Here is a 27,565-nt window from a genome sequence, read left to right on the forward strand (position 1 = left end):
TTTAACGAGATGCTTCATCGAGGAGAAAGGAGTGGAATTTGGGAAGAGATGGCGTCAGCAATTCAAGGTATAAGGGAGACACTGACAAGACATTTTAAGGAAATTATGAACCGAATAGAGAGCATGGATAGAATGCTAGGAAATATAACACAAAGGACAATGAGTGATCAAGATGCCCAGGAAGAGGAGGAGCTAACTGAAAGAGTAGATGAAAAAATAGAACAGACAAAACAAACGAAACAAGATGATAAAGAAGAGATGTTAACAAAAATAATAAGGATTGATGACATAAGTCAAGGGGAGAGTGTTCCAAGGGAATTAAAAAAGGAACCGGAGAACCAGGAAGACTCTTATGGGAGAGAGATAGGGACAAGAGTAGATATTTTGAAAACTAGACAATAGAGAAGGGCAGAGAAGGGAGAAATGTTTAAACTGAGTAGCCAAGATATGGAAGCAGACAGAAATAAAGATGAGAGAGGAAGCTAAGAAACGAACAATTAAAGCTTTAAAGCAGATAAGAGATGATGGTTAGAAAGGGAATATGTTTAAATACAGTAGTGGCATAATCAAAGTTAGAATCGGATTGAGGGGGATTAATAAAATACACATATTATATATACGGAGAAGTAATAATAAGAGGGGAAATTAGAATTTGAATTATGGTATTACTAAGTATACTTAAATAATATAGTGACTGGCATAAAAAGAATATATTGAACTATTGATTAAATAAATAATGAACTATTATAATTCAATATGAATATGTCTATGTTTGCTAAATGTAACAAATATGATTAAAAATACTTTATATTAAAATATATGACCTGCAGAATATGATGATTGACATAAAAATAACATATTGAAATATTGAATAACCAAATAATGAAGGATTATAAATTGAACAAGCAAATAATGGGAGATTTTAATTTAACATAAATGTTTGTATTATTATTAGAATTATATAAGCTTGCTAAATGTAATAAATATGATTAATAATATTCTATTTGTATTAAAAGCTATGACACTTAGAATAGGGTGATTGGCATAAAAATAACACATTGAAATATTGAATAATTAAATAATGAAAGATTATAATTTATAAAAATATGTGTATTACTAGAATTATATAAGCTTGTTAAATGAAACAAATATGATTTTATTTGTATTTTATTTTATTTGTATCAAAATGTATGACACTCTGGTGCCATGCTGTTCACACATTGATATATTTGTAAAAAATAAAAAACTTGGAGAAAAAAGTAAGAAAAAATTGTATTAAAAATCAATATGAGCTATAAATAGCATTTGTTGTGTGTGTGTGTGTATATATATATATACATGAATATAATAACAGTGTGGCATTGGTTAAGTTACTAGTCTCGAGTACAGGTGAAACTCGAAAAATTAGAATATCATGCAAAAGTTCATTTATTTCAGTAATGCAACTTAAAAGGTGAACCTAATATATGAGATAGACTCATTACTTGCAAAGCAAGATAGTTCAAGCCGTGATGTGTCATAATTGAGATGATTATGGCTTACAGCTCATGAAAACCCCAAATCCACAATCTCAGAAAATTAGAATATTGTGAAAAGGTTCAATATTCTAGGCTCAAAATATCCCACTCTAATCAGCTAATTAAGACAAAACACCTGCAAAGGGTTCCTGAGCCGTTAAATGGTCTCCCAGTCTGGTTCAGTAGGAATCACAATCATGGGAAAGACCGCTGACCTGGCAGTTGTGCAGAAAACCATCACTGACACCCTCCATAAGGAGGGAAAGCCTCAAAAGGTAATTGCAAAAGAAGTTGGATGTTCCCAAAGTGCTGAATCAAAGCACATTAATAGAAAATTCTGTGGAAGGGAAAAGTGTGGAAGAAAAAGGTGCAGAAGCAGCAGGGATGACGGCAGCCTAGGGAGGATTGTCAGGAAAAGGCCATTCAAAACTGTTGGGGACTTTCACAAGGAGTGGACTGAGGCTGGAGTCAGTGCATCAAGAGCCACCACACACAGATGGATCCTGGACATGGGTTTCAAATGTCGTATTCCTCTTGTCAAGCCACTCCTGAACAACGAACAATGTCAGAAGCATCTTACTTGGGCTAAAGAAAAACAGAACTGGTCTGTTGCTCAGTGGTCCAATGTCCTCTTTTCTGATGAGAGCAACTTGCTCATTTGGAAACCAAGGACCCAGAGTCTGGAGGAAGTATGGAGAGGCACACACTGCAAGATGCTTGAAGTCTCCACAGTCTGTGTTTATTTGGGGAGCAATATAATCTGCTGGTGTTGGTCCACTGTGCTTCATTAAGTTCAGGGTCAACGCAGCCATCTACCAAGAGATTTTGGAGCACTTCATGCTTCCTTCCGCAAACGAGCTTTATGGGGATACTGACTTCATTTTCCAGCAGGACTTGGCACCTGCCCACACTGCCAAAAGCACCAAACCCTGATTCAATGGGATTACTGTGCTTGATTGGCTAGCAGACTCGCCTGACCTGAACCCCATAGAGAATCTATGGGGCATTGCCAAGAGAAAGATGAGAGACATGAGACCGAACAATGCAGAAGAGCTGAAGGCTGCTATTGAAGCATCCTGGTCTTCCATAACACCTCAGCAGTGCCACAGGCTGATAGCTTCCATGCCACGCCGCATTGAGGCAGTAATTGCTGCAAAAGGGGCCCAAACCAAGTACTGAGTACATATGCATGCTTATACTTTTTAGAGGTCCAATATTGTTCTATGTACAATCGTTGTTTTATTGATTGCATGTAATATTCTAATTTTCTGAGATTGTGGATTTGAGGTTTTCATGAGCTGTAAGCCATAATCATCACAATTATGACACATCACGGCTTGAACTGTCTTGCTTTGCATGTAATGAGTCTATATCATATATTAGTTTCACCTTTTAAGTTGCATTACTGAGATAAATGAACTTTTGCATGATATTCTAATTTTTCGAGTGTCAACTGTAGAAAGACTCAGATTATAGCCCTTTCTTTTTTTTTTTTTCCGAAAACAATTTTATTGATTTTCTACAAACAAACAAGACAAACAAAACATTAAAACATCAACTCTCTTATGTACGTACAGTGTGTCGGTTGGTTCATCGATTTTGTGCATTCATTTCGTAGTCTCAATTGCAGTTATATTACATAACAACTCATATTGTCAATCCAAACTTATATATCCTAATATCGCTATTAATAAATCATTGGACTATACTTTTAATCATTCATGCTTTATGAGAGAACAATACTTTAAACAGTTTATTCTATAACAAATCATATAATCATACCAAATATATCCTAAAAACACTTTATAGATATAATGTCAAATAACATAGGCAAAAAAAAAAAAAAGTATTCCTTGCTATCTAACTTTCTAAATATTCTATTATCGTATTTTGTCATCTAGCCACTGATAAAAAAGATCCCAAATTTCATAAAATGGTTGATCCTCTTGCTCTCTAATTTCAAATGTCAATCTACTCATCTCAGCACATTCCAATATTTTCTTAATAATTTCTTCCTGTGATGGTGTTTTCGCATTCTTCCAGTTTTTAGCAAATACAATCCTAGCCGCTGTTAACACATTTACAATCAGGTATTTCAAATCTTTACTATATGTATCTGGTAAGATTCCCAATAAAAAGAACTCCGGTTTCAAATCTACACGTTTTTTGTCATTTTTTCCAACCACATGCGAATTTTAGTCCAATATTTTTTAGCGTCCTCACAAGTCCACCACATATGGTAATATGAGCCAGGTATCTGATGACATTTCCAGCATTTTTCAGATTTGTTCTTGAACATTCTTGCTATTCTTGTCGGGGAAAGTGCCACCTGTAAAACATCTTATACAAATTTTCCTTATATGCTGTTGACATTCTCATTTTATAATTTTGAGACCACAATTTTTGCCATTTCTCTAAATCAATCCCATATCCAAAGTTCTTCCCCCAAACAATCATAGTTTCTTTAACTTGTTCTTCTTCTAATTTAATTCCCAGTAAATAACCATATAATTTTTTAATCACCTTCTCATCAGTACCCATCAAAATCTTATCTAGATCAGTCTGTTTATCATAGAATCCCTCTGTTTTAGAATCTTCATCATACCTTGAATGTATTTGCGCATATGAAAACCAATTCATCTTTATACCTTGTTTCTCTAAATTTTGTATTGATTTAAGTTCACCCTTTTCATCCAATAGTTCCCCATATCTAACTGTTTGTTCCTTCTTATAAATTATAGGATAGGAAAATGCTTCAATAGTCGATAACCAAACTGGAATTTTCAAATAACATTGTCTTTTTATTTTCCCCCAGTTTAACCACAAAGACTCCCGTATATAATGTCTTCTAAAATAACCCTGTGTTTTAGTTCCCTTATACCATAAAAAAGCATGCCAACCCAACAGCAAGTCATGACCTTCTAATGTCAACAATCTAGTCTTTCTTAATGTTATCCATTCCTTAACCCACATCAAACTTGCAGCTTGATAGTACAATTCCCAATTGGGCAGACCAAAACCTCCTCTAATTCTAGCATCTTGCAAAAGCTTTAGCTTTATTCTCGCTTTCTTACCTTGCCATATATACTTCAACATAATTTTATTTAAATCATCAAAATAGTCTTTTCCGAGCCTAATTGGTATTGTTTGAAAGAGAAATAGGATTCTAGGTAAAATATTCATCTTAATTGTTGAAATTCTCTCTATTAATGACAATTGCAAGTTTTCCCATTTCTTCAAGTCTATAGCTATCTGTTGTTTAAGTTTAATATAATTATTCTCTTTTAATGTGCTACATCTTGCTGTCAAATGTATCCCCAGATACTTAACCTTATTTGTAACTTGGATTTTCAGCAGGTCTGCCAGTTCTTCTCTTTGTCTCAGTAGCATGTTCTTTGTCAAAATCTTTGTTTTGTCTTTATTTATTTTCAAACCATATATCTCTATCTTTTCCAATAACTTTGGAGCTGTTTCTAACGGATCTTCCAAAATAAAGACTAAGTCGTCAGCAAAAGCTTGCAATTTAAATTCTTCCTTTTTAATTTTCATTCCTTTTATGCTTTTATCATCTCTAATATTTCTATTCAACACTTCCAAAGTCAATACAAATAGCAAAGGAGATAGGGGACATCCTTGTCTTGTGCCTTTTCTTATATTAATAAAATCTGTAAGTTCTCCCTCCATCATTACCTTTGCTGTCTGTTTATTGTATATGGCTTCTATTGCTTGGACAAATTTTCTGGCAAAACCCATCTGTTCCAATAGTAATAACATAAATCTCCAGTTCACGTTGTCAAATGCCTTTTGAGCATCTAGAAATATCAAAGCCATTTGCTTTTCAGGATGTGCCTCATAATATTCCAAAGTATCCAAGATTACTCTCATATTATCTCTAATTTGTCTCTTTGGCAGAAATCCATTTTGATCTGGGTGGATAAAATTATTTAAGTATTTTTTAAGTCTTTCTGCTAAAATTGAAGCAAAAAATTTATAGTCTGCATTTAATAGAGAAATAGGTCTATAGTTCTTAATTTGCAGTGGATCAGCCTCTTCTTTTGGAATAAGTGTAATATAAGCCTCTGACCATGTTTTAGGTATCATCTTCTTTGACATAGCTTCATTCATAACTTCAAGCAATGGAATGCTCAATGATTCTTGAAATGTTTTATAGAATTCTGCTGGAAGCCCATCTGGACCCGGTGCTTTCTCATTATTTTGTTTCTTAAGTGCTTCAGTTAATTCCATCATTGTTATGTTGCTTTCTAGCATTTCTTCAATCTCTTTAGGCATCTTCAGTAGGTTAGCATTCTGTAAATACTGTTTAACTTTTTCTTCATCAATATTCTCTTGTTTATATAGTTGCCAATAAAAATCTCGAACAATTTCCTTTTTCTCCTTGTTACCATAACAAACTTGGCCTTGATCATCTATTAACTTCAATATTTTTCTTGATTCTTTCTCTTTTCTCAATTTATATGCTAGCCATCTACCTGGTTTGTTTGCGTCTTCAAGAATAATTCTGTTTAGCATTTCTAATTTTCTGCGCCAATTCTTCTTTCTCTATTAATTCCATTTTATGTTTAGTTATATCCAAGTTCAATTTAATTTCCTTTTTCTGTGGCATTTTCTCTAATTCTTTTTCAAGTCTTTTATATTCATCTTCCAAGATCTTAGTGGCTTGCCTTTTCCTAATGTTCTTTCTTCTTATATAATCTATTATCAAACCTCTAACATATGCCTTCATTGTATCCCAAACATTCTGCAATGAAGTATCTTCTTTTTTATTTTCCCTAAAGAAAAAAACCAATTCTTTCTCCATCCATTGTTTAAAATCTTTTTCCTTTAAAATAGTATTGTTTAACGTCCATCTCAATCTTTTTTTTTGTCCCTTCCATTTAATTGTCATTGGGCTATGATCTGCCCAAGTACTTGTTTCAATATTTGTTTCTTGAATATTAGATATTAACTCTGATGAGATCCAAATCATATCCAATCTGGACCATGATAAATGTCTATTTGAATAAAAAATATATTGTTTAGCTTTAACATTTCTTTCTCTCCAAATATCTTTTAAGGTTAATTCATCTGTCATTTTAAAAAAAGATTTAGGGAGAGTCTTTCTATTTTGCTTTGTTGTTGTTGCTATATAATCCAGTTTATTGTCCACAATTCCATTAAAGTCTCCCATCATAATTATATTAACATAGTCCAGTCCAGTTATTTTCATGTGTAATTTTTTATAAAATTCTTCTTGTTTATCATTCGGAGCATAAATTACAATCAAGAGTATTTTTATATTATTGTCCATTATTTCCACCGTTAATACTCTTCCGTCTTCATCCGTATAAATCAATTTTGCTGGGATGACCTCTTTGATGTATAGAACCACTCCTCTTTTCTTACATTGAGTCAAAGAAGTATAGCCCTTTCTTGAGTACATGTTTTCTGAAATTCTTGTATTGTTAGCTAATTTTGAATTTGCAGGATGGATATCAAAGCAAAAGGACGTTAAAAAGAAGTGCTAGGACTGAAACAACCAAAATCATGTAAACTGTCCCTATTAATTACTTATAACACAAGGAGTCCCTCCTCCATCTGCCATGATGAGCCTGCCTGGATTTTCATTTAGCAAGTTTTAAGCCTTGCCACTTCTCTTCCCCCTTCAACCTCAGAGTTGAGCTCCAAATCAAACCAAAATCATTATTCTTGTCATAGACCAGAATAAGAAAAAATACTAAATTTAAAAACTAAAATATGAAATGCAATAGGTTAAAGTATTTAATTACTAAAAGATATATGTAAAACATTTTTTTAAATCTATAAAAAGGGTAAACATTAAATACAGGAAAACATAAAATTAGTATACAGTATAGCTAAGTGATTGATTACAGTACAAATGTTCTTAACTAACAAGTTAAATAATTTTAATTGTTGGTGCACAGAACCTGGCAACATGGTAGGTTGTAGCAAGATTAGTGTCTAAAAGCAGCAAGGAGGCATAAAATTGTCCTATATACCTTGACTATTTATACAATACATGTGAAATGAGGCTAATGCTAATGTCTCTGTAGTACAGGTACTGGAGATGTGGGATCCAAGATGGCAGCAATGGAGGAAGCATAGTGACATTGCAGGAAGTTTAAAGAAGAGAAAAGTTACTATTATACTAAGATAAATGATAGGAGAGGAAAGATAAATCATAGAATAAATCATATAGAAAGAAAAAAGTGGAATAAGGAAAAGGAGAGAAAAGATTGGAGAAATAGGAGGAAAACAGTCTCCAGCGAACTTGGCCTGCTGAGAGAAGCCCAGCTGCACCCGAGAGGCCTATCTAAGAGCCTGGAGGCCCATTGAAGCGAGGTGAGCAGAGAGGCAAAACAAACTGGTGGAGAACAGCGAGGTGAGCCGATGAGCGAGTGGGACCCAGCTTTGGAGCAGGGAGGAAAATCATCCATGGGGCAGAGAGGAGAGCTGACTGAAGGCAAAGCAATGACCGGCAGAGAAGGAAAAGGCAAGCTGGTGTGAGAGAGGAGAAGGAGAAACGGCTGTGGAGAAGAGACAAGAGGCATCCAGGCGATCCTGTTTGCCGGGAGAAGCAGCACAAATGGAAGCTGCGTGGCTGGAGAGCCAGGAGCAGTGGTGGTGTGGCAGAGGTGAGAGCCAGCAGTGAGGGTCACCACAGTGAAGCAGACCCTGAGAGGAGCATGGAAAGCAATGGGAGAACATCAGTGCAACCGGAGACAGTAGCAAGTAAGGAATATACAAAGGCAGAAAAGAAAGATAAATTAAGCCCACAAAAAGGAAGGGAGGAAAAGAACATTCCAGTACAGCCTAAGAACGAACCTTACACTTACACCCACAACACCAAAAATTTTAAAATTGGACAATCTAAATGATCTGCTAGAACTTCAAATTTTTAAACTAGACAATTTTGAACTATAGAGCTTATCCTTAAACTAGACATTCTTTAACTGCTAGAACCTTAAACTTCTAGCTACACTTCCCCCCCAAAAAATTCAAAATTAATGATCTGTTAGAATACATATATTCCAAATTGGACATTTTTCCCTTTTAAAAATCTGTGGTAAAACTTTCTACACTTCCATTTTCAATTTTTAAAAATTCATTCATGGAAGAAGAAACCGATACTATTGTGGTCTGCAGAACATGTTCCATGTACATTTACGCCCATAGAATACCCAAACTATATATGTACCACATGTAAACTAATCAAGTTGCTAAAAGAAAAAGTCAAAGGTCTAGAGGAAACTCTAACCACTCTGAAACTCAACCCACAAAATGAAAAACCTCAAACCTTTCAAAAATATGCTCAAGTTAAACATCATAATGATCAAACATAAGGAAAGCTGAGCGCCAAAGAATTGAGGCCTTTGAACTATGGTGCTGGAGAAGACTCCTGCGAGTCCCTTGGACTGCAAAGCGATCAAACCAGTCAGTCCTAGAGGAGATCAACCCTGACTGCTCTTTAGAAGGCCAGATCCTAAAGATGAAACTCAAATACTTTGGCCACCTAATAAGAAGGAAGGACTCACTGGGAACGGTTGAGGGCAAAAGAAGAAGGGGACCGCAGAGAATGAGGTGGCTGGATGGAGTCACTGAAGCAGTGGGCGTGAGCTTAAATGGACTCGGGGGGGGGGATGGTAGAAGACTAGAAGACTGGAGGAATGTTGTCCATGGGGTTGCAATGGGGTCAGGCATGACTTCGCAACTAACAACAACAAATGAACAAACAACTTCTAAAAGAATTGTCCCCTGAGAGGAAGAAGACGACAGATGGAAACATGTCACTCAATAAAAAAACACAAACCCAGTACAAAACCACTCTGATGCAGCCTCACTGGTGCTCAGCAATCGATTTCATGGACTCTCACTAGAAGAAAAAGCAACGGGGTGATGGCTCTCATTGTGTAGAATAAAGTCCATGCTTGTGGTTTTTTGGTACATACTTGTGTCAAGGCACCAATCCGGGTTACAGCTAACTAGCGCATCCAGGAAGGCCAGCGTGTTATTGGTCTCTTCCTCCATCGTAAACTGGATGTCTGGATATATGGAATTGACGATGTTCATAAATCTGATCTTATCTCGTTGTTTAAACAATGACAAATGTGTCATCAACATAATGTGCCCAAAACCTGGGCTCTTAAACTTTCATTGCCTCATATTCCAATTTTTGGAGGACCGCCTTTGCTATCACTCCCGAGATCGGAGATGCCATAGGGGTCCCTTTTATCTATTCATATCAGTGGTTGTCAAATGTAAAATAGGTCCTAAGGCATGCGTGCAAACACACACACACACACACACACACACACACACACACACACACACACATACATAAAGTGACTGGAAGTATTGACCCTGCTGGGAGTTTTGATTCTGATGCCTCTGAAGATGGAAGGTTTGAGCCTGCTTTGAATGTGGAGTCTGAGGTATCAGAGGACACAGATGTGAGCCAGGAGGATGAGAGAGTGTTGGAGAGACAGTCCTCTCCAGAACCTTCTACTTCGTTCATGCCTCGGATGTCAGCAGTTGATCCACAGAATGAGCCAGAGGCTTCGAGTGAGGAAGAGACTGACGGATGTTGGCTTGATGCTAGGACTAGAAGAAGATTGAAACGTCAATCACAATCTGAAAGGAGACGTCAAGCCAGGCATTAATTAGAGAGACTGACACGCCCATCCAGGGGATTTAAGGAGGCGTGCTGGCTCTCAATCTTTGCTTGGAGCAAAGTGCTTTTTGGATTCGGAAGAATACGTTTGAAGCGGCCGTCGTGATTTATGGACAGTTCAGACTTGCCAGACAGATTCCAGGAAGACTGCCAAGGACTGTGAAAACAGAAGCAGTTAACTCTTTTGGGTCTGGTTTTGTTTTGCTTGAATATTTGAACTCTGGAACTTTGGATTCTCACCTGTGGATACAGGTGAGACATAACATTTATATATATACATATACATATACATATACATATACATACATACATACATACATACATATATATATATATATATATATATATATATATATATATATATATATATATATATATATATATATATATATTTGTTTTCTGAGGTTCTCGCGGGTATTTGTATGTGGATCTTTGTTATTCGGGTTTTCTCCCGCGTAAGATTCAAAGTATCTAGGCAACGTTTCGGCGAGGTCCCACTCGCCATCTTCAGGCTGGTGCTTTCGGCTTAGTGCCAGTGCAAGCAGTGTGTGACCGGAGCTGCCATCTCTCTATATATACAAGTGGTGGGGATGGTGTGCTGGGCTGGTTGGCTGTGCTGCAGCCTCTTGATTGGTTGATGGAGTTGATGTTGGTATAATGGGCTGTGTAATGGCCTTTTGTTGTAGAGATATCCTGGATCTTGTGCTGTCATCTCCTGGGTCGTTAGCCTCTTGTGTTTTAACGGCTTGGGTAATGGGTTGTGTGATGGGCTTGTGAGTTCTTTGTTGTGGTATCCTGGGTCTTGCGTTGTAATCTCCTGGGTCGTTTGTGTTTTGATCTCTTTTCCATTAGCCTCCTGTGTAGTAACAGCTTGGGTAATGGGTTGTGTGATGACCTTGTGAGATTTATTGCTGTGGTATCCTTGGTCTTGTGCTGTGATATCCTGGGTCATTTGCTGTGTTGTGACTTCTTGAGTTCTTGAGGTGTAATTTCTTGAGTTTTCTGATGTGATGTCCTGAGCGGGTGGCTGTGATGTAGCATTTTGGGTTTTTAATATGGCTTTGAGTTTGGGGTCCATTATACCAACATCAACTCCATCAACCAATCAAGAGGCTGCAGCACAGCCAACCAGCCCAGCACACCATCCCCCACCACTTGTATATATATAGAGATGGCAGCTCCGGTCACACACTGCTTGCACTGGCACTAAGCCGAAAGCACCAGCCTGAAGATGGCGAGTGGGACCTCGCCGAAACGTTGCCTAGATACTTTGAATCTTACGCGGGAGAAAACCCGAATAACCAAAGATCCATATATATATATATATATATATATATATATATATATATATATATATATATATATATATATATATATATACAGTATATTCTCCAGTGTGTGTGTGTGTGTGTGTGTGTGTGATGAGAGAGAGGGAGGGAGAGATCCGATTCTATCTCAGAGAGTTATATCAGGCCTGGCAGTGTACTCTCTCGCTTTCTCTCTCCGCCCCCCACCGTTGGTCATTAGGAAGAACCGGTTGTTAAATTATTTGAATCCCATCATTGACTGGATGGTCTTCTCTACTTCTCTCATGCTCTTTTAAGGTCAATAGGTGTTTTTGAACGTAATGTCGGATCATGTACATAAAGTAAAGCAGAGATTTGTCTTGCAACAAGTTTGAGGAGCAAAACTTCTGTTGAACAATTGATACAAAAATTAAACCGGAGTGGGGTCAATATGCATCCTCTGTACTAGACACTGATCAATGATAACCAGCTTTTTCCAAAGGCATATTGCTCTTCTGCAAGGATATTTTATTGTTCTAGTAAGTTTGGGATTTCTGTTATAGGTATCTTATGAAGAGTTTACAGATTTTGTTGAGGAGGCTGATTGGTTTATAGCTGGTAGAATCGTCCTTTTTCTTTATATCAGGACACTGGTTGCAGATTGCCCAAAAGTTCAAGTTGTTTTGAATGATCCGTAGTGGGATAAGGTCTCTTCCTTATGGTAATCTATGGCATGCATGCCGGAAATGGCATGCAGAGCCACTTTGGCTGACACGCGAGAGGTCGCCCGGAAGATCCCCACTGTGCATGCGCCCGCGCCGCCCGCCCAACAGCTGATTGTTGGGTATCTGGCAGCATGCGCAGGGGACGGGGGGCACGGGAGATGTATGGTGTACAAGGGGATCACGCATGCATGCACGGGGCATCACGCATGCATGCACGTATTGCCTTCTGTGTGCTGGCATGCATGCGCATGCGTGTAAGCCGCACACAGTTTTTGGTATGGGAGCCCAAAAAGGTTAGCCACCACTGCCTTGGCCTTTTCTTAGTCTTTTTTTTTTTTTAATTTATTTAAATAATTTTTTATTCTAGAAAAAACATTTATTTGACATACATTTGAAACAGACAAATCAACATATATATATGTTTACATATATACATTTTACAGCATATATTGAGCAATGGTTACATTTTTTTTCTTTATCTTTATCATTGACGTGATCTGCCTTGTTACAATAACTCCTTCGTTCTTTTAATGTTTTAATTTTTCTATATAGTTTATAATTAAATGCACGTCTTCTGTCATTTCCATAACTTATCCAAATATCAAATATTACCTTTTCTTTAACCACTCATACCAAATGTTCCATATTTCATAATAGTCACTATCTTGTTTATTTTTTAACAATTTGGTTAGGCTATCCATCTCAGCACATTCATGTATTTTTTTAATCGCCATATCCTCTGAAGGAATGAAAGACAGTTTCCAGTTTTGTGCGTAGGTTATTCTGGCCGCAGTTATGATGTGCAAAATTAAATATTGAAATTTTTTCTCCATGTTTAAATCTATCATACTTAGCAGAAAGGTTTCGGGTTCAAGTTTTAAATTTTGTTTTGTTATATTTAAAATCCAGTTTCTAATATTTCTCCAAAACTTCTGAGTACATGGGCAAGTCCACCACATGTGAAAATATGTTTCTTGTCATTTCCAACAGTTGGGTGGTAGGTTGGGGAACATCTTAGCCAGTCTCGCAGGAGGTAGGTGCCAGCAATGAACCATTTTATATAAGTTTTTTTTTTATACGAGATTGACATGGTTAATTTGTAATTTGTTTGCCAGATGTGTTCCCACTTATCTAATTCAATACTATGACCCACGTTTTTAGCCCAAATTATCATAGATTCTGTGACTGTTTCTTCTTTTAATTTGTAGTCCAAAAGATATTTATATGTTTTACTAATTGTTTTCTTTTCCTCTCCTAGCCATATTTTATCTAATTCTTGTGGGGTCATATTAAAGCCAAATTGTTCTCTATCTTTTTATAATGGGTTTATATTTGTGCAAAGGGCCACCATGCTATCTCCTTTCCTTGAATTTGTATTTGTTTCCTATTTTTAAACTCTCCAGTATCATATAATAAATCTTTATACCTGACAATATTTTCATAATCCAATATATTTGGATGTGTGACTGCTTCCAATGTAGATAGCCACAATGGAATCTTTGGGTAGTGTTTTTTTTTAATCTTTCCCACGGCTTTTCTTAGTCTTAGTTGAGGGGCAAGATTCTTGGTCGCTGTCACGGTTGCCCACATTGGCAATTTTTCTATAGTTTGGTTAGGACATTCACTTTTCACAGAGGTGTGCATGTACTTTTCCCAAAAGTCTGCTTCCCACACTTTTGGGGGGATGTGACAGACCATCATGAATGGACCATTGCTTTGGGACCTTGATGTGATATGTCAGAATAGAGCTGAGTTTTTGGATTTGACACCTTAAATGAAAGAGTTGCTCAGTTTAGTCATCACAAAGGAACTTGAATTTTAATGAGGTGTCCAAAAGTCTCTGGGTCTTACTTTAACAAAAGAGGGAAATAATTACTGTATCTTATTGGGATTAGAGTTGGATGTTCACAAAGGTAGATAGAAAAAACGACATTATCTAAGCACCCTCTCTTCCATATGTTGATTGAAAGAACAGACCAGAAATCAGTCACGTGAGTTTGTACCATAATAATCTCTCATGCTAGATTGTGAAGTTGAAAACATAGATTATAGTTCATACTCTTCATTTCATTCTGCAATGGATTGATTCTGAATGGAAAGAGAGAAACATGTTTGTTTCCTTCTGTTAAAAATATATTGTAAATCTAATAAGCACAATAGAAGTCTGTTGCACACGATAACAGTTCTTTCCCTATAAAAATGGATATTTTTATTCCTACCTTTTCTTTAAGTCTGCTTTTATTATGGCATAACAATCTTTTGTTATACATAAAGAGCTATATGCTTTACAGCTATTTTGCTTGTTTGGTTGAAAAGTTATTTGTCAGTTTACTCTCAATATGCTTATCATGTAGAGAATTACATAATATCATGGATTTGACATACATATTTAACATTTAATGTATTGTAATCTTGCAATCATAGAGTTTTGTCTTGTAGAAAATGGCTAAAAGCATAGAGGAAAATCTTAATGTTCAACTAAATGTTTCTTCGTATCCATCATGTTCAGGAATATATTTTGCAAATTCTAAAAATATATTTGATAGTAAATTGTAAATCACCAGATTGTGAGAATATTTCCAGTATGGATATAGAATTAAATTTTGTGGCCATGTAAAATGACTATGACGCAGTTTATTTTAAAAGTTGCAAAACAAACAACTGATGTATAAAATTTGCAAAAAAAAAAAAAACTAATAAAATTCTATTGCTGAAATATTGCTTTCAGACTACTTCAGGAGAAGATGTCCGTGACTTTGCCAAGGTATTAAAAAATAAATTCCGAACCAAAAGATACTTTGCAAAACATCCAAGAATGGGTTATTTGCCTGTACAAACAGTGTTGGAAGGAGACAACATGGAAACGTGAGTGAAGAATATTAATAATATCTCATTTGATAAGTTCTGAGCTTCTCAATTGGCACTGCTCCCTATATTTCCTGACTGCATAACATCTTGTTCATTTCTATTATATTTGTTTATTTTTATTGAAAGGAAAAGGCAAGCTGTGGTCTTGGTTGCTATTCTCCTTGCTTTTTATCAGCTGCAAATCCTATACTAAGTTAAATTGTTAACAAAATAAAAATATATGTTGTCTTAATGATTGCTTGAAAATTCTTCTATTTACTTATAATTTATAGTTGAGTGCATAGAAATGAACATGCCCTTTTTTCTCTTGATACAGAGACATTAATGTTTAAATTCAAATTCACAAACCTGTCCCTTGTATTCCTGTAAGATTAATAGAAAAAAATATGCTAGTTATTAAAATTTGTTTTAATGGAAATTGCACTGCAGCTTGCTATCTTTCTATTTTTTCTCTTTTAATATTTCCTTTCTCATGTTTTGGCTGCTTTCATGGACATTCATGTTAGTCTACTGAATTTTCTTGATTTGGTGTTTTTTTTTTAACCTTCCGTAATTATTTTCCTGCTAAGATTTTTCTGCCTCTCTCTTCACCTCCTCATTTTTTGTCTTGCAGTCCTATTACTCTGATCAACTTCTGGCCAGTAGATTCTGCGTGAGTACTTTTGCCAAAGTGTCCTGCTATTACTGCTGCTGTTGCATTCCCTCACTTTTGTTTTTAGTTTCTGTTCATTTTTTTTCATATGCCCATTTCCATTTTCTGTTTCCCTCTTATTAATGTTTGACAGAAAAAGAGGCAAGCCCATTTCAAGTTAGTAGAAACAACAAGTGTGAATGTATTTCACAAATTCACAAATGATATTTATATGTTATTTTTACTTTGGAGATTAATGTATTTAAGTCATTTAATATTTTAGTTCCACAAACTTTCTTTTTTAATCTGGAAATAGGAAATGTTTGAATTGGGGTGGGAATGAGTACTTTTGGTTGCAAAACCGATAATTTTGAGATGCAATTATACATTTTGAAAACCCTACAGAGGTTTTATTGAGTATGTAACTAGTAGATATGCATATCACTTTGTAGGCCTATACAAATACATAGAATTTAGGCTACATATTAGAAAGGATTTTGTCTTAACTTTGACTGATGAACAGATGTGCAACTCCATTTATGCACAATTTTTACCCTTCTGTTTAAGGGAGTTTAAACTGGACAATATTTGTTCAGGCTTGCTTTTTTATCCCCTAAGTTGTTATTGGTTTAACTAAATAACAGCAATTAGCAGTTACTGAAAACAGATGTTCTTATTAACTGTATTTTGTCAAATGATAACAAGACCTGAATTTTTCTGAAAAGAATTTTGTTAATGTGTAAACCTCTCATGCTGATACCAGTACTCTAAATTGGCTTATTTTCACTTCAATTATGTTGATTTCACAAGTAAATGGCTATTTTTCTTTTTAATCTTTATGAAGTAAGTATTGAAGGATATGGAAAAAAAAGCTTTTTATACAGGAATAAGTATCTATTGATTTAAAATATTTGTGCTGGTTAATTCATAAAGTCTGTCAAATATTAGCCAAAAGGAAGACTAAAATTAATCTATAAATAGTACTAAAAGATGTATAACCTCTGATATTGGTTTGCAAGTAATACTTATTAAAATGAGTAGCATTAAAATTATACTGCTTAGTATAATTTACTAAATTATGCTAAATATACTAAAAGTGTTATGGTATATGAAACATAAGTTATTGTAAAGACTAACTCCACCTGATTAAGAAAGAGGCTAATAGTCTCTTTTCTGCTTTGTATCTGAAGTATTGGATTGAATGAATGTTGATATCTACAACTACATTATTGTGTCTGCAATAGATTTTAAAAAATAATTTTGACTGCTCTTACTAATCAGATGTAAACAGTAAGGGTTTGGACTGGGTTCACCTTCTTCAGCAATATTCCCCAATATTTCTTCACAAGAATTTCAGTAGAGAATGATATAACATCCCCAAAGCATATCTCCTCAATTTTGACCTTAGGAAAGAAATTTGAATTATCATGAAATTGCATACATAACCCCCATCCATTCCGTTCGGTCTAAGGAAAGCTGTCTGTCATGTTTACCCTGTGCCATGCTTTCATGATAACCCAAAACCTATAACCAGTGGTGGGATTCAATTATTTTTTTACTACCACTTCTGTGGGCGTGGCTCGATGGACGTGGCTTGGTGGTCATATGACTGGGTGCATGGCCAACTCGATGTCACTCACATGGAGGGGCACCTCACCTTGCTTCTCCATCCCAACTAGTTCTCGCCTCGTCTTGCATGTTATGGTGAGAGAGGAAGCTTTTTCAAAGTCATCTTCCCCTTGATATTAGCCAATAAGATGAGATTTTGCTATCAGAAGATCTGATACACATTTCCAAATATTGTTTATCACCATTCTCTTGAAAAGACTGAGTGGAGAGATTTATAAAGAATAATAGAGTTGGAAAGGACCTTGGAGGGTTTCTAGTCCAACCCCTGCTGAAGCATGAGACCCTATACTATTATGGATAAATTTCTTCTTAAAAACCTCCAGTGATGGTATACCCACAATTTCTGAAAGCATCCAATTCTCTGATTAATTGTTCTCACTGTCAGGAAATTTCTTCTTATTTCTAGGTTGGATCTGTTTGATAAGTTTCCATCTCACAGATCCATCTCATAGTTACTTCCAATTGAGCCAGGCACCACCTATTCTATACATTTTTTTTCTTGCCTGTGTAAAATCTTATTTTACTCTCCATTAAATTGCATTTTTGGTGAGAAATGATGTTCTATAGTGGGATTCAGTTTACTAACAATGGTTTTTGCAAAATGCATTACAGCTTGAAGAATACATCTCTGCTATACTGATAAAGATTATTCTTTTTGAACATTAAAGCATACAATCAAGCAAATATTTCCAATCCTACAAGTGAAAACACATTTGAAAGGCATTTTTAAAGTAGTCAGTTAGTGGATGTCTTACCATTCTTTCCCTTCTCCTTTAATTAAATCTTTCTGCTTTATTTTTTTTTTCTTGGGCCTTATTGCAATATTCCAAAATTTTCACAGATCCTTCACAAAAAACATTTGTAATTTAACTGGAATACAAAACAATCTTTCTGGTATGGAATTCCCTGACTCACATACACACCCCTCAGCTCCTCAACACTTCTCAGTGTTTTCCTTTCTTTTCTGTTATGTACAGAAACATGCTTCTCTTTTACTGCTCTTTTTCAAATTAACACCCCCCCCCCGATGCCTACACCTGAATTTCATTCAGGTAAATCCAAAAGACAACACTTAATTCCTACGTTATCAAAATGGAAAGTGTTCCAAAGGGAATTACTCAGGAGGGTGATATTAGCTATTCATAAACATAATTATCTTGCTCTCTGAAGAGATGGGGAATTATCAGACTAATTAAGCAATGCATGATTAACTGCATAGCATCAAAAGGCAGATGAGTTGCTCATTGAGACCAACAATGATACAAGCAAAAATCAGTCTTGTTAGGAAAGGCTAATAAAAACATACCCAGGTCTTTTCTTATTATAAAGTCATCCTGGACAGCGGCGGAACTTCCTCCCCTCCCTCTTTTGGGGAGATTTACAACTTCCAGCCAGGTTTACCCTGCAGCCTCGCCCACCCCCACTGGCAGCTCTTGCCTGGGCAGTGGTTTGGCTTTACCTTGCCCTAACCTTCCTCCTGTGGCTGGTGGCAGAGGAGAAGGCCAGCCCCTTCAGCTCCAGCAATGTCCTTTGTGCGGAGTCCCGATCTGGGGCTTGCCATACTTAGGGGTGGTGGTGTGAGTGGTGGGGGCACGGTCCAGTTGTTTTCATCAGTCAGAGAGGCTGCAGAGCCACTCTCGCTGATGGGAAGGCTCTTGCCAGGAAGGCAAGCGGTGGCAGAGCGTCCCAGAACTGCACCAGCATTGGGGAGTGTTAGGAATGTAAGTCACCTAACAGTTAGTTGGGTTGGAAAATATATAAACCAGGATAGACATTTTAATACTGTCTCTTTAAGAGAATGCTAAAACTGTAATTGGGTGTGGTTCCTCAAATGGCCATAAGTTGGAGCCAGAAACCTGGGTTGTTTAGTTCATGTTCTATTGTTTCTGGAGAGTGTTGCTGTTCCTTATTGACTGTTGACTGATCATAGTTCTTCTTGGATTTGATGTAAGTCTGTTACTGAACTGTTTTTGATACTGGACTTTGTGATTGGGATGATCCCTGGACTGAAAACTGACTGCTTTAACTGTGAATGACTTGGACTGCTTGTTTGGACTTTGCTTAAACGTTTATTGGAAGTAAAAACCTACATTTTACTATACAGTGTATCTGTGTGCTAGTTGTGTATTATTCTTCACTACTCTCACTACATCTCCCTGTGTGCACTCATTCTCCTAACGGGGAATTACCTCAACAGGGAGTTTTCTTGGGCAGCTTTGGCAGTGAAGCAAGCCAGGGGACAGTGGGGAGGCAGTGCAGCAGCCTTAGTCGGCCCAGGAGTCGACTTGACTGGGGCTTTCTTGCAGGCTCACTCACCCAGGGAGATCAGGGCCACGGCGGAAGGCAGGCAGCAATGGCGGGCGAGATGAGGCGGGATGGGCGGGGCCAGCCAAAATTTTTACCACCAGTTCGTGTGAACCGGCCTGAACCGGTGAATCCCACCACTGCCTATAACCTAATAACACTTTTTAAAATTAACACCATAAATTCATGAATGGTTTCTTGATAGGTTGATAGTTTTGACCATTGTATGCAGTAGTTTATACTATTTTAATATGGTTTGTAATCTGGAGGCTATAAAGTTTTAGAGTCAGTGATAATAAATTGAGCATGAAATTCAAAAGTGTGCTAAGCTTCAAATTCTGTTCAATTGAGAGTTAGGCATATGCTACTCTAAGCTTGGGAATCAGTAAAGGTAGTAAGACTCATATAGCAAAACCTAGAGACAAACTGGAATACATGTATTGACAAAACAGTTATCATCAGAAAAAATTAAAAAAGCAAAACTTGAGAAATGAAAGCACTATAATACATGAAAAAAGCAAATCTTACGCAAACATGAGGCATGCAATAAAATAAACTTAACACTTTGTATCTCTTAGTACAAATGGCTTATATCACTTGTCAGAACTATTTCAACATACAGCCAATAATGGTATATTTGGTTCATGTTGTTATTACAACACATTTCTCTTTTAAAATATAATATCATACAATAGGTTAATTATTCCATCTCTGTGTATAGTCAAAGGGTTTTCAATATCACGTAACATTATTGCCAGAATCCTTTTGGAATTTCATAAATTGGTATGAATTCCTTCTGACATCTTCATACTTAGGTTCTGTCATGCTTGGCATAGTTTCTCTCCTTCTTACCTAATTAGGATTTATTATTTTAGAACAGAACTTTGTTTTCATTTAAAATCTCCATAGAGTTTCAACCGATGAAGATATTTTCCAGAGTTTCTCCTTTGCTTTCTGTGACCCTTGTAGAATTATTTTGTGGATTAACAATCTTAAGATTTGGCTAATAAAACATAGGCCATAAGAATTATTCTTTTCTCTTGATATACTGTATATGTCCTAGAAAGAATATCAGGAATTGGTAACTATTTGCTCAGTCTATACATCAATTATAATCAATGTTTCTATAAAATTACTAGTCCTTTTTGGATTATTCTAGAAGCAGTATATAAAAATCTGTAGCTCTGGGTTGTTTTTTGAATCTATTTTCGCTGTTTTTTCATAAATTAGTTCATGGAATCTCGTGCTCCAAATTCTACTGCTAGTATTTTTGCTCAATACTTATTAATGTTTTTAAAATAGATATAACAGCAAGCCTTGCAGCAATATAGTTCTTAATCTTGAAGCAACAGAACATCTGATATAGTGACTTTTCTTTCACACTGAAGTTCTTCCAGATTCATGTTTTTTTTAATTTTGTTTTTACCTATTTAGTATTCACTGTCTTGAGCTAATAGCTGACTTAATAGTGATACTGTACAATAGTTCCATACTTAGAAATGTTTGTTATCTCTTCATATCTTTGCTAGACATGGCTAGTCCAAAATATTTAGAGAAGGCATTTGAACTTCTGTTTAGGTGGAATTGTTTTTACCCACTGAATAGCTACAATATGTCGTAGAACAAATTTGCATTTTCTTTTTTTATTAATTTTCAGTTTCTCTTTCAATATCATCTAGACCTCATTCTAGTCAATCATTGTATTCTTTTATGTCTGGTTGTAGCCTTCATCATATCTGTAAATGTCTGATTTCATCTATTAGATCATCTCCTTTGTTCACTTCTTTAGCAATAATCTTACCAATTTGTACAATACTAGCTGGACTGTGAGAGTTGTAGTTCAACAACATATAGAGGACTACTGGTTCCTCATCCCTGCTGTAGATTCTTGTACATTGACTTTCATGTTATATTCTTTATTTTATTTTATCCCTTAGTGGCACTGGAATTTTCTCAGATGCATGAATTACAGGTGGTACTTAATGGATTCATTTCCATGGAATATTACTCTGGTAAGAAAACTAGGCATTAAAGCAAATTCTGTAATTTGTATTCCCATCCCACTGATCTTCTCGATCTATTTCTATTAAGTTACCATTTTTATTTTTATTTATTAGATTTATATCTTGTTTGTAGATTACATTTTGCCCAAGATGGTGTGCTTGTGCCAAATTGAGATCAATAATAAAAAGATCCAGTTTCAGCATTGAATTATGCACCTATTAACATTTTAACTGCAATTCAGAGTATCTTTGTAAGACTATGTTGTTATCTTAATTATTCTTTTAAAAAACTTTACAATTCCACTCCTTGAATCCTGATTATCATATGAACACATCTATGCAGGTTTTTTGGCAGAAATATCATTTGCCTTTTTCTTGGATTTTTTCTTTTATTTTTTTCTTTTACTTTTCAGTCCAGCATATAAATTCCTTCAAAGTAGTACTCAGATCCATTCCTGATTAGTTTCAGGGACCAGATAGTCTGCCAAGGATTTTATTTGCAGTTCTTTTCAAATATGGTTCAAGTTCTTAATTTTCCCAATCAAATTAAAAGATTCAGTATTTCATTATGTCTTCAAAAAATAACATCACACTATTTTGTTTATGTATTACAAATTTAGGTAGTTTTCATTCAAAAAGATGTCATGTAGAGTGAAATCTTAAGTCTACCGTGTTTCCCCCAAAATAAGACTGGGTCTTATTTTAGTCTTGAAAATAAGCACTCGGGCTTATTTTCAGGGAGGTCTTTTTTTTTTTTAGGTGCAGGAGGCGGGGAGCATGGTCCCCTCATGGCTGCTGGGCCCCTTAACTGCGGCCCATGGATCAGCTGAACCAGCGAGGGCCGGTGAGGCAGAAACCCATGTGGCCCATCGGAATTGGCTCCTCCCCCTTCTCTACCCAGCTGCTGCTGCTTGTAAAAAGGACAATTCTGGAAGATTGTGGGAAGTGTGTACTTATGGTAGAGGCAGCCTGTCTCTTTCAAGCCATCAAATGTGTGTGTGTGTGAGAGAAAGAGAGAGGGAGGGAGGGAGGGAGGGAGAGAGAGAGAGAGATGATGATGGAGGGGAGTAACAAGATTTGCAAGCAATGCTGTTTGAAAGGGTTTCCTCTCTGCCTTTTCTCTTTCTCTCTCATACACACACATATAGGTGAAACTCGAAAAATTAGAATATTGTGCAAAAGTTCATTTATTTCAGTAATGCAACTTAAAAGGTGAAACTAATATATGAGATAGACTCATTACATGCAAAGCAAGATAGTTCAAGCCGTGATGTGGCATAATTGAGATGATTATGGCTTACAGCTCATGAAAACCCCAAATCCACAATCTCAGAAAATTAGAATATTGTGAAAAGATTTAATATTCTAGGCTCAAAGTGTCCCACTCTAATCAGCTAATTAAGCCATAACACCTGCAAGGGGTTCCTGAGCCTTTAAATGGTCTCTCAGTCTGGTTCAGTAGGAATCACAATCATGGGAATGACCGCTGACCTGACAGTTGTGCAGAAAACCATCACTGACACCCTCCATAAGGAGGCAAAGCCTCAAAAGGTAATTGCAAAAGAAGTTGGATGTTCCCAAAGTGCTGTATCAAAGCACATTAATAGAAAGTTCTGTGGAAGGGAAAAGTGTGGAAGAAAAAGGTGCACAAGCAGCAGGGATGATGGCAGTCTAGGGAGGATTGAACTGAGGCTGGAGTCAGTGCATCGAGCCACCACACACAGACGGATCCTGGACATGGTACTGAGTACATATGCATGCTTATATTTTTCAGAGGTCTGATATTGTTCTATGTACAATTGTTGTTTTATTGATTGCATGTAATATTCTAATTTTCTTAGATTGCTGATTTGGGGTTTTCATGAGCTGTAAGCCCTAATAATCACAATTATGACAAATCACGGCTTGAACTATCTTGCTTTGCATGTAATGAGTCTATCTCATATATTAGTTTCACCTTTTAAGTTGCATTACTGAAATAAATGAACTTTTGCATGATATTCTAATTTTTCAAGTTTCATCTGTGCACATGCACACACAGAGAGACATTTGATGAGAAACAGTGGAGGGCAACCGGGTAAGGGGACTGACCCGCCCATGCATCCAGCTCAGCACCTGCTCAGGGTGGTGCCCTGAGGCCCAGCCTCTGTATAGGCAACGCCCACCTGGCCAATGCGAGAAATGGATGCCCTTGTAGTGCCTCATGTCCCACGTGAAGCCAGCTGGGCTTGACCCTCCCTCAGAGTGTTGGCGGCCCGAGATCAGCAGGCCAGTGTCAGTAAGCATGAATGCACGTCTGCCGCCCGGGGGGAGAAGAGCACACCAGAGTCCAAATGCTGGGCCTCGCTGGACTCACAAGCCAGGGATCCTGCAGGCATCCTGGCCACATAAAGGCTGCCCAAATGCCCAAATACCCAGGTCTCCTGAGCTGCACGCAGGAGCAGTGGCACCGCCATGAGGTTTGTCATATTGGTGCAGCCTCTTGGAGCAGGACCCTGCAGGACTTGTTCTGGCATTTCACTCATGAATGGCAGCACCACTGCGAGCTTTTATCACACCAGCTCAGCTGGCATCCTGCCACAAGCGGCTCATTGGTATGTTGAACCTCATGGCAGTGCCGCCGCTTGTGGGTCAACAGCACAACAATCCTTGCAGGGTCCTGCTCCAAGAAGCTGCACCAATGTGATGAACCTCACGGCAATGCCTCGCAGGGTCCTGGGATACGCTGAAGGCTCGAAATGGAGCCTTTTTGATGAACGGCAGTAAAATGGGGAGGAGGATTTTTCTGCCTGTCATCTTTTCCTCAGTCTGTGCTGAGCTTGAGGAAAGGATGACAGGCAAAATCCCCCTCCCCATTTTCCTGCCATTCGTCAAAAAGGTTCCATTCTGAGCCTTCAGTGTTCCAATCCTGGGATACTCTAAAAGCTCGGAATGGAACCTTTTACGGCGAACAACAGGAAAATGAGGAGGAGATTTTCCTGCCTGTCATCCTTTCCTCATGCTCAGCACAGATGGACATCCCCAAAAGGCCATCACGTGACATTTGATTGCTTGAAAGGAGCAGGGTGCGCCTGGAGACAAGGAACGAGAGGCAGCTCCTGGTCTTCGCTGGCTCAGCTGATCCACAGGCCCAATTAAATGGTCAAGCAGCCATGAGGTGACTGGGGAAAGGAAAGGCTGCCTCCTGTGCTGACCACACCTACCCCCTTCACTAGAGCTTATTTTTGGGGTAGGGTGTATTATCAGGCCCACCCCAAATATCAGGCTAGGGTGTATTTTTGGGGAAATACGGTAATACAATAAAAACTATTCCATATGCATAATCAAAGATAAACTAAAACCAGAGATATAACTTAAAATCAACTTCCAATACGTCAATCAACTTCTAATACGGAGCAATTCAGTCACCCAAAGTCCAGGAAAATACGTCAGTCTTGCTATAGTGCCTTCCTAAAACCAACATTGGGGGTAGTCTTGGGAAATCTCTTCTGAAAGGACTAGTCAACACAAAGAAAGCATTTTCCCACATTGTCTTTACTGTCTGACTATAATAGATACAAAATTATGCTGAGCATGATATATAATACATATTTGTATAGCAAGCCCTCAACAAAAGTCCTGAGAAATACCTCTTTTTTTTTTTTGTTTAGAAATTGGATAATTCATATCTTTTCATTGTTTCTCTGTATTCTGTTCGTTTGAACTTAAGGCCCATTTTATGCAATTCATGTAAAAGATCCATCCCCATAATTACTAAATTAGACTACCAGCAATTAGTTGCACACACAGTTTGTTTCTTAAATTTAAATGACGCTGGTTTTCTGATAAGTAGGATTCATGAGTCATTCATAAAATAGGCTTGTTAGGGTTTACTAGAGATTTCCATTGCTTGTAGCAGTTAGAAAACTATAGTAGTCCAAGGAATCACAGTTGCTTGATCATGAATTCCATTCTGTATTGCCATGAAATCATCACTTAATAAGAGACAAGACAGTCCTATCTCATATTACTCTTAATGCCTTTTCTTATCTAATTGTCATAAGTGAAATTCTTAATGTAATCATATTGCCTTAATCTTTTATCGTGATCCCATCCTATTTTTGCCATGAACATCAGTTTTTGTGAAGGCTTTTGCTAGTCTATTTTTTACTTCATCCTTCTTTCTTTCTCTTCTGGCAGTGTTGACCTTTTGTTTTAGGGAAAACAAAATGGCAAAATAAGTGTATTAAAACTAACTCAAAATAACTGACATTCTAAATTTCTTCAGGATGGTATTCTCTGTTACTCCTATCATTCCTACTATTTTTTGTGATTTTTAAAAATTTTATATTTAAAAATTAATTTTGAATTCATTTACTAGTTCATGAGTATGGAAAATAAAAATAGGTAGATGTAGACCAATATAATCCGATTTCCAATTTTCTTTAAGGAAGCAGATGTGTAAACAAACCAAGATAGCAAAAGTTAGTGACAGTCATTACACAAAAGGAAAGTAAAACTTTAAAAGATAAATTAGAACTCTTCAAGGCACACTTAATTATAAATAGGGACCATATTTAGAGATGACTATGAAGATGATTGATTCAATCCCACTTCTCCAGATGTAAATGCTTGGACACAAAGCTTATTCATAAACTTACTGAATATTTTTAGTATAAATTTTCTGAAGATCCAACCTAAACATCATAAATTTAATTAGCAGTAATTGTTTAAAAAATATTGATTTCCTAACTAGTAATGTAAGTATATTTGAAGTGTATATATGTAAATATGAGTAATTTCTTATAAGAAACAGATTAGATAGAAATAGAAAAATAAATTCACAAATTAAAATTCTAAGAAAACAAATCTAATTGATTTAAAAATTGTAGATAGAATGCCACTCGTCAGTACTTTAAAAGCTTCTAAGTTTTTAGGATGTGTTACCTCATTCAATAAAGAAAAGATAAATTGAACTGTTTTCGTGCAATGGATTCATTTTACAGAAACTTTTAACATAAAAGTAATAGATAATTTCTGCTTTATTTCAAGAAAAATGAATTAAGCGTTTATTTGTTTTCTTGCTGAGATACAATACCTTAAATTTACACAATATGGAGAACTCACATAAAAAATTAACTATGAATTAAGTTGTTCATGGTAATAGCTTGAATAAAAAAAGTAATAACCACATCTGGGCAGTTCTCATACTAAAAACCATTTCAGGATTTTGTTATAGTTAAAATAAAGTCTTAGTCAGAGATCTGGTCAAAGATCAGCAGTAACAGTGAAGAAAGTTTAAAGTTTATTGGGAATTATTTTTAAAAAAGAAATAAGCCTAATTGGAATTAAAGGGGAATAAGACCTCACTGTAAGATTAGTACATAATTATATATGAGAAAAATGATGATAGAGTAAGAGAAATTAAGATGGTTTTATTGTTATTCCTTTTTATATATATAATAAATGGGAAATGGAAAATGTAATTGATTATACAAATGATATTAGAAAAACAAAGAATATGGTAAACTAGAAATGATTATGCTATAAAGTATTTGCAATGAGATTGTTATATTATGATTAACAAGTGAGGAACGAAAATTGAATATAATTTCATAGGTAAAATTTGATTAAATGGAAACAGGAAATATGATTATTTTTCTTTTTTTATTGTATACATATTATATTAGATATGAAATAGAAAATGCAATTGATAATACAAAGGATATTAGAAAAACAGAGAATATGGTAAACTAGAAATGATGAAACTATAAAGTAAAGTATTTGCAATGAGATTATTATATTATGATTTTAAAAGGTGAGGAATGAAAACTTAATAAAATTCCATAGGTAAAATTTGATTAAACAGAAATAAAGAGGAAATATGAAATGGTTATATGAATATCTTTGGAATAAATGTAAGATTTATTGTAG

General features: G+C 36.1%; 1 protein-coding gene across 6 annotated transcripts in view; it reads left to right on the top strand.

Annotated features, from left to right (window-relative positions):
- DMD (dystrophin) overlaps positions 1 to 27,565 on the top strand; it is a 1,185,061-nt gene that overhangs the window by 1,113,465 nt on the left and 44,031 nt on the right. For 5 of the 6 annotated variants that reach the window (XM_087966867.1, XM_087966866.1, XM_087966869.1 and 2 more), the window contains exons 69-70: positions 14,946 to 15,082; positions 15,699 to 15,737. In XM_087966867.1, coding sequence (XP_087822993.1) covers positions 14,946 to 15,082; positions 15,699 to 15,737 — 176 coding nt within the window. Of the gene's footprint in view, positions 1 to 14,945; positions 15,087 to 15,698; positions 15,738 to 27,565 lie in introns of those variants that run through there. The other variant, XM_087966872.1, reaches the window with a different exon arrangement.

The sequence above is a fragment of the Notechis scutatus genome, chromosome 5 (assembly GCF_049901735.1).
Source record: "Notechis scutatus isolate UNSWTSFEM ecotype Mainland chromosome 5, rNotScu1.2, whole genome shotgun sequence".
Taxonomy (NCBI): Eukaryota; Metazoa; Chordata; class Lepidosauria; order Squamata; family Elapidae; genus Notechis; species Notechis scutatus.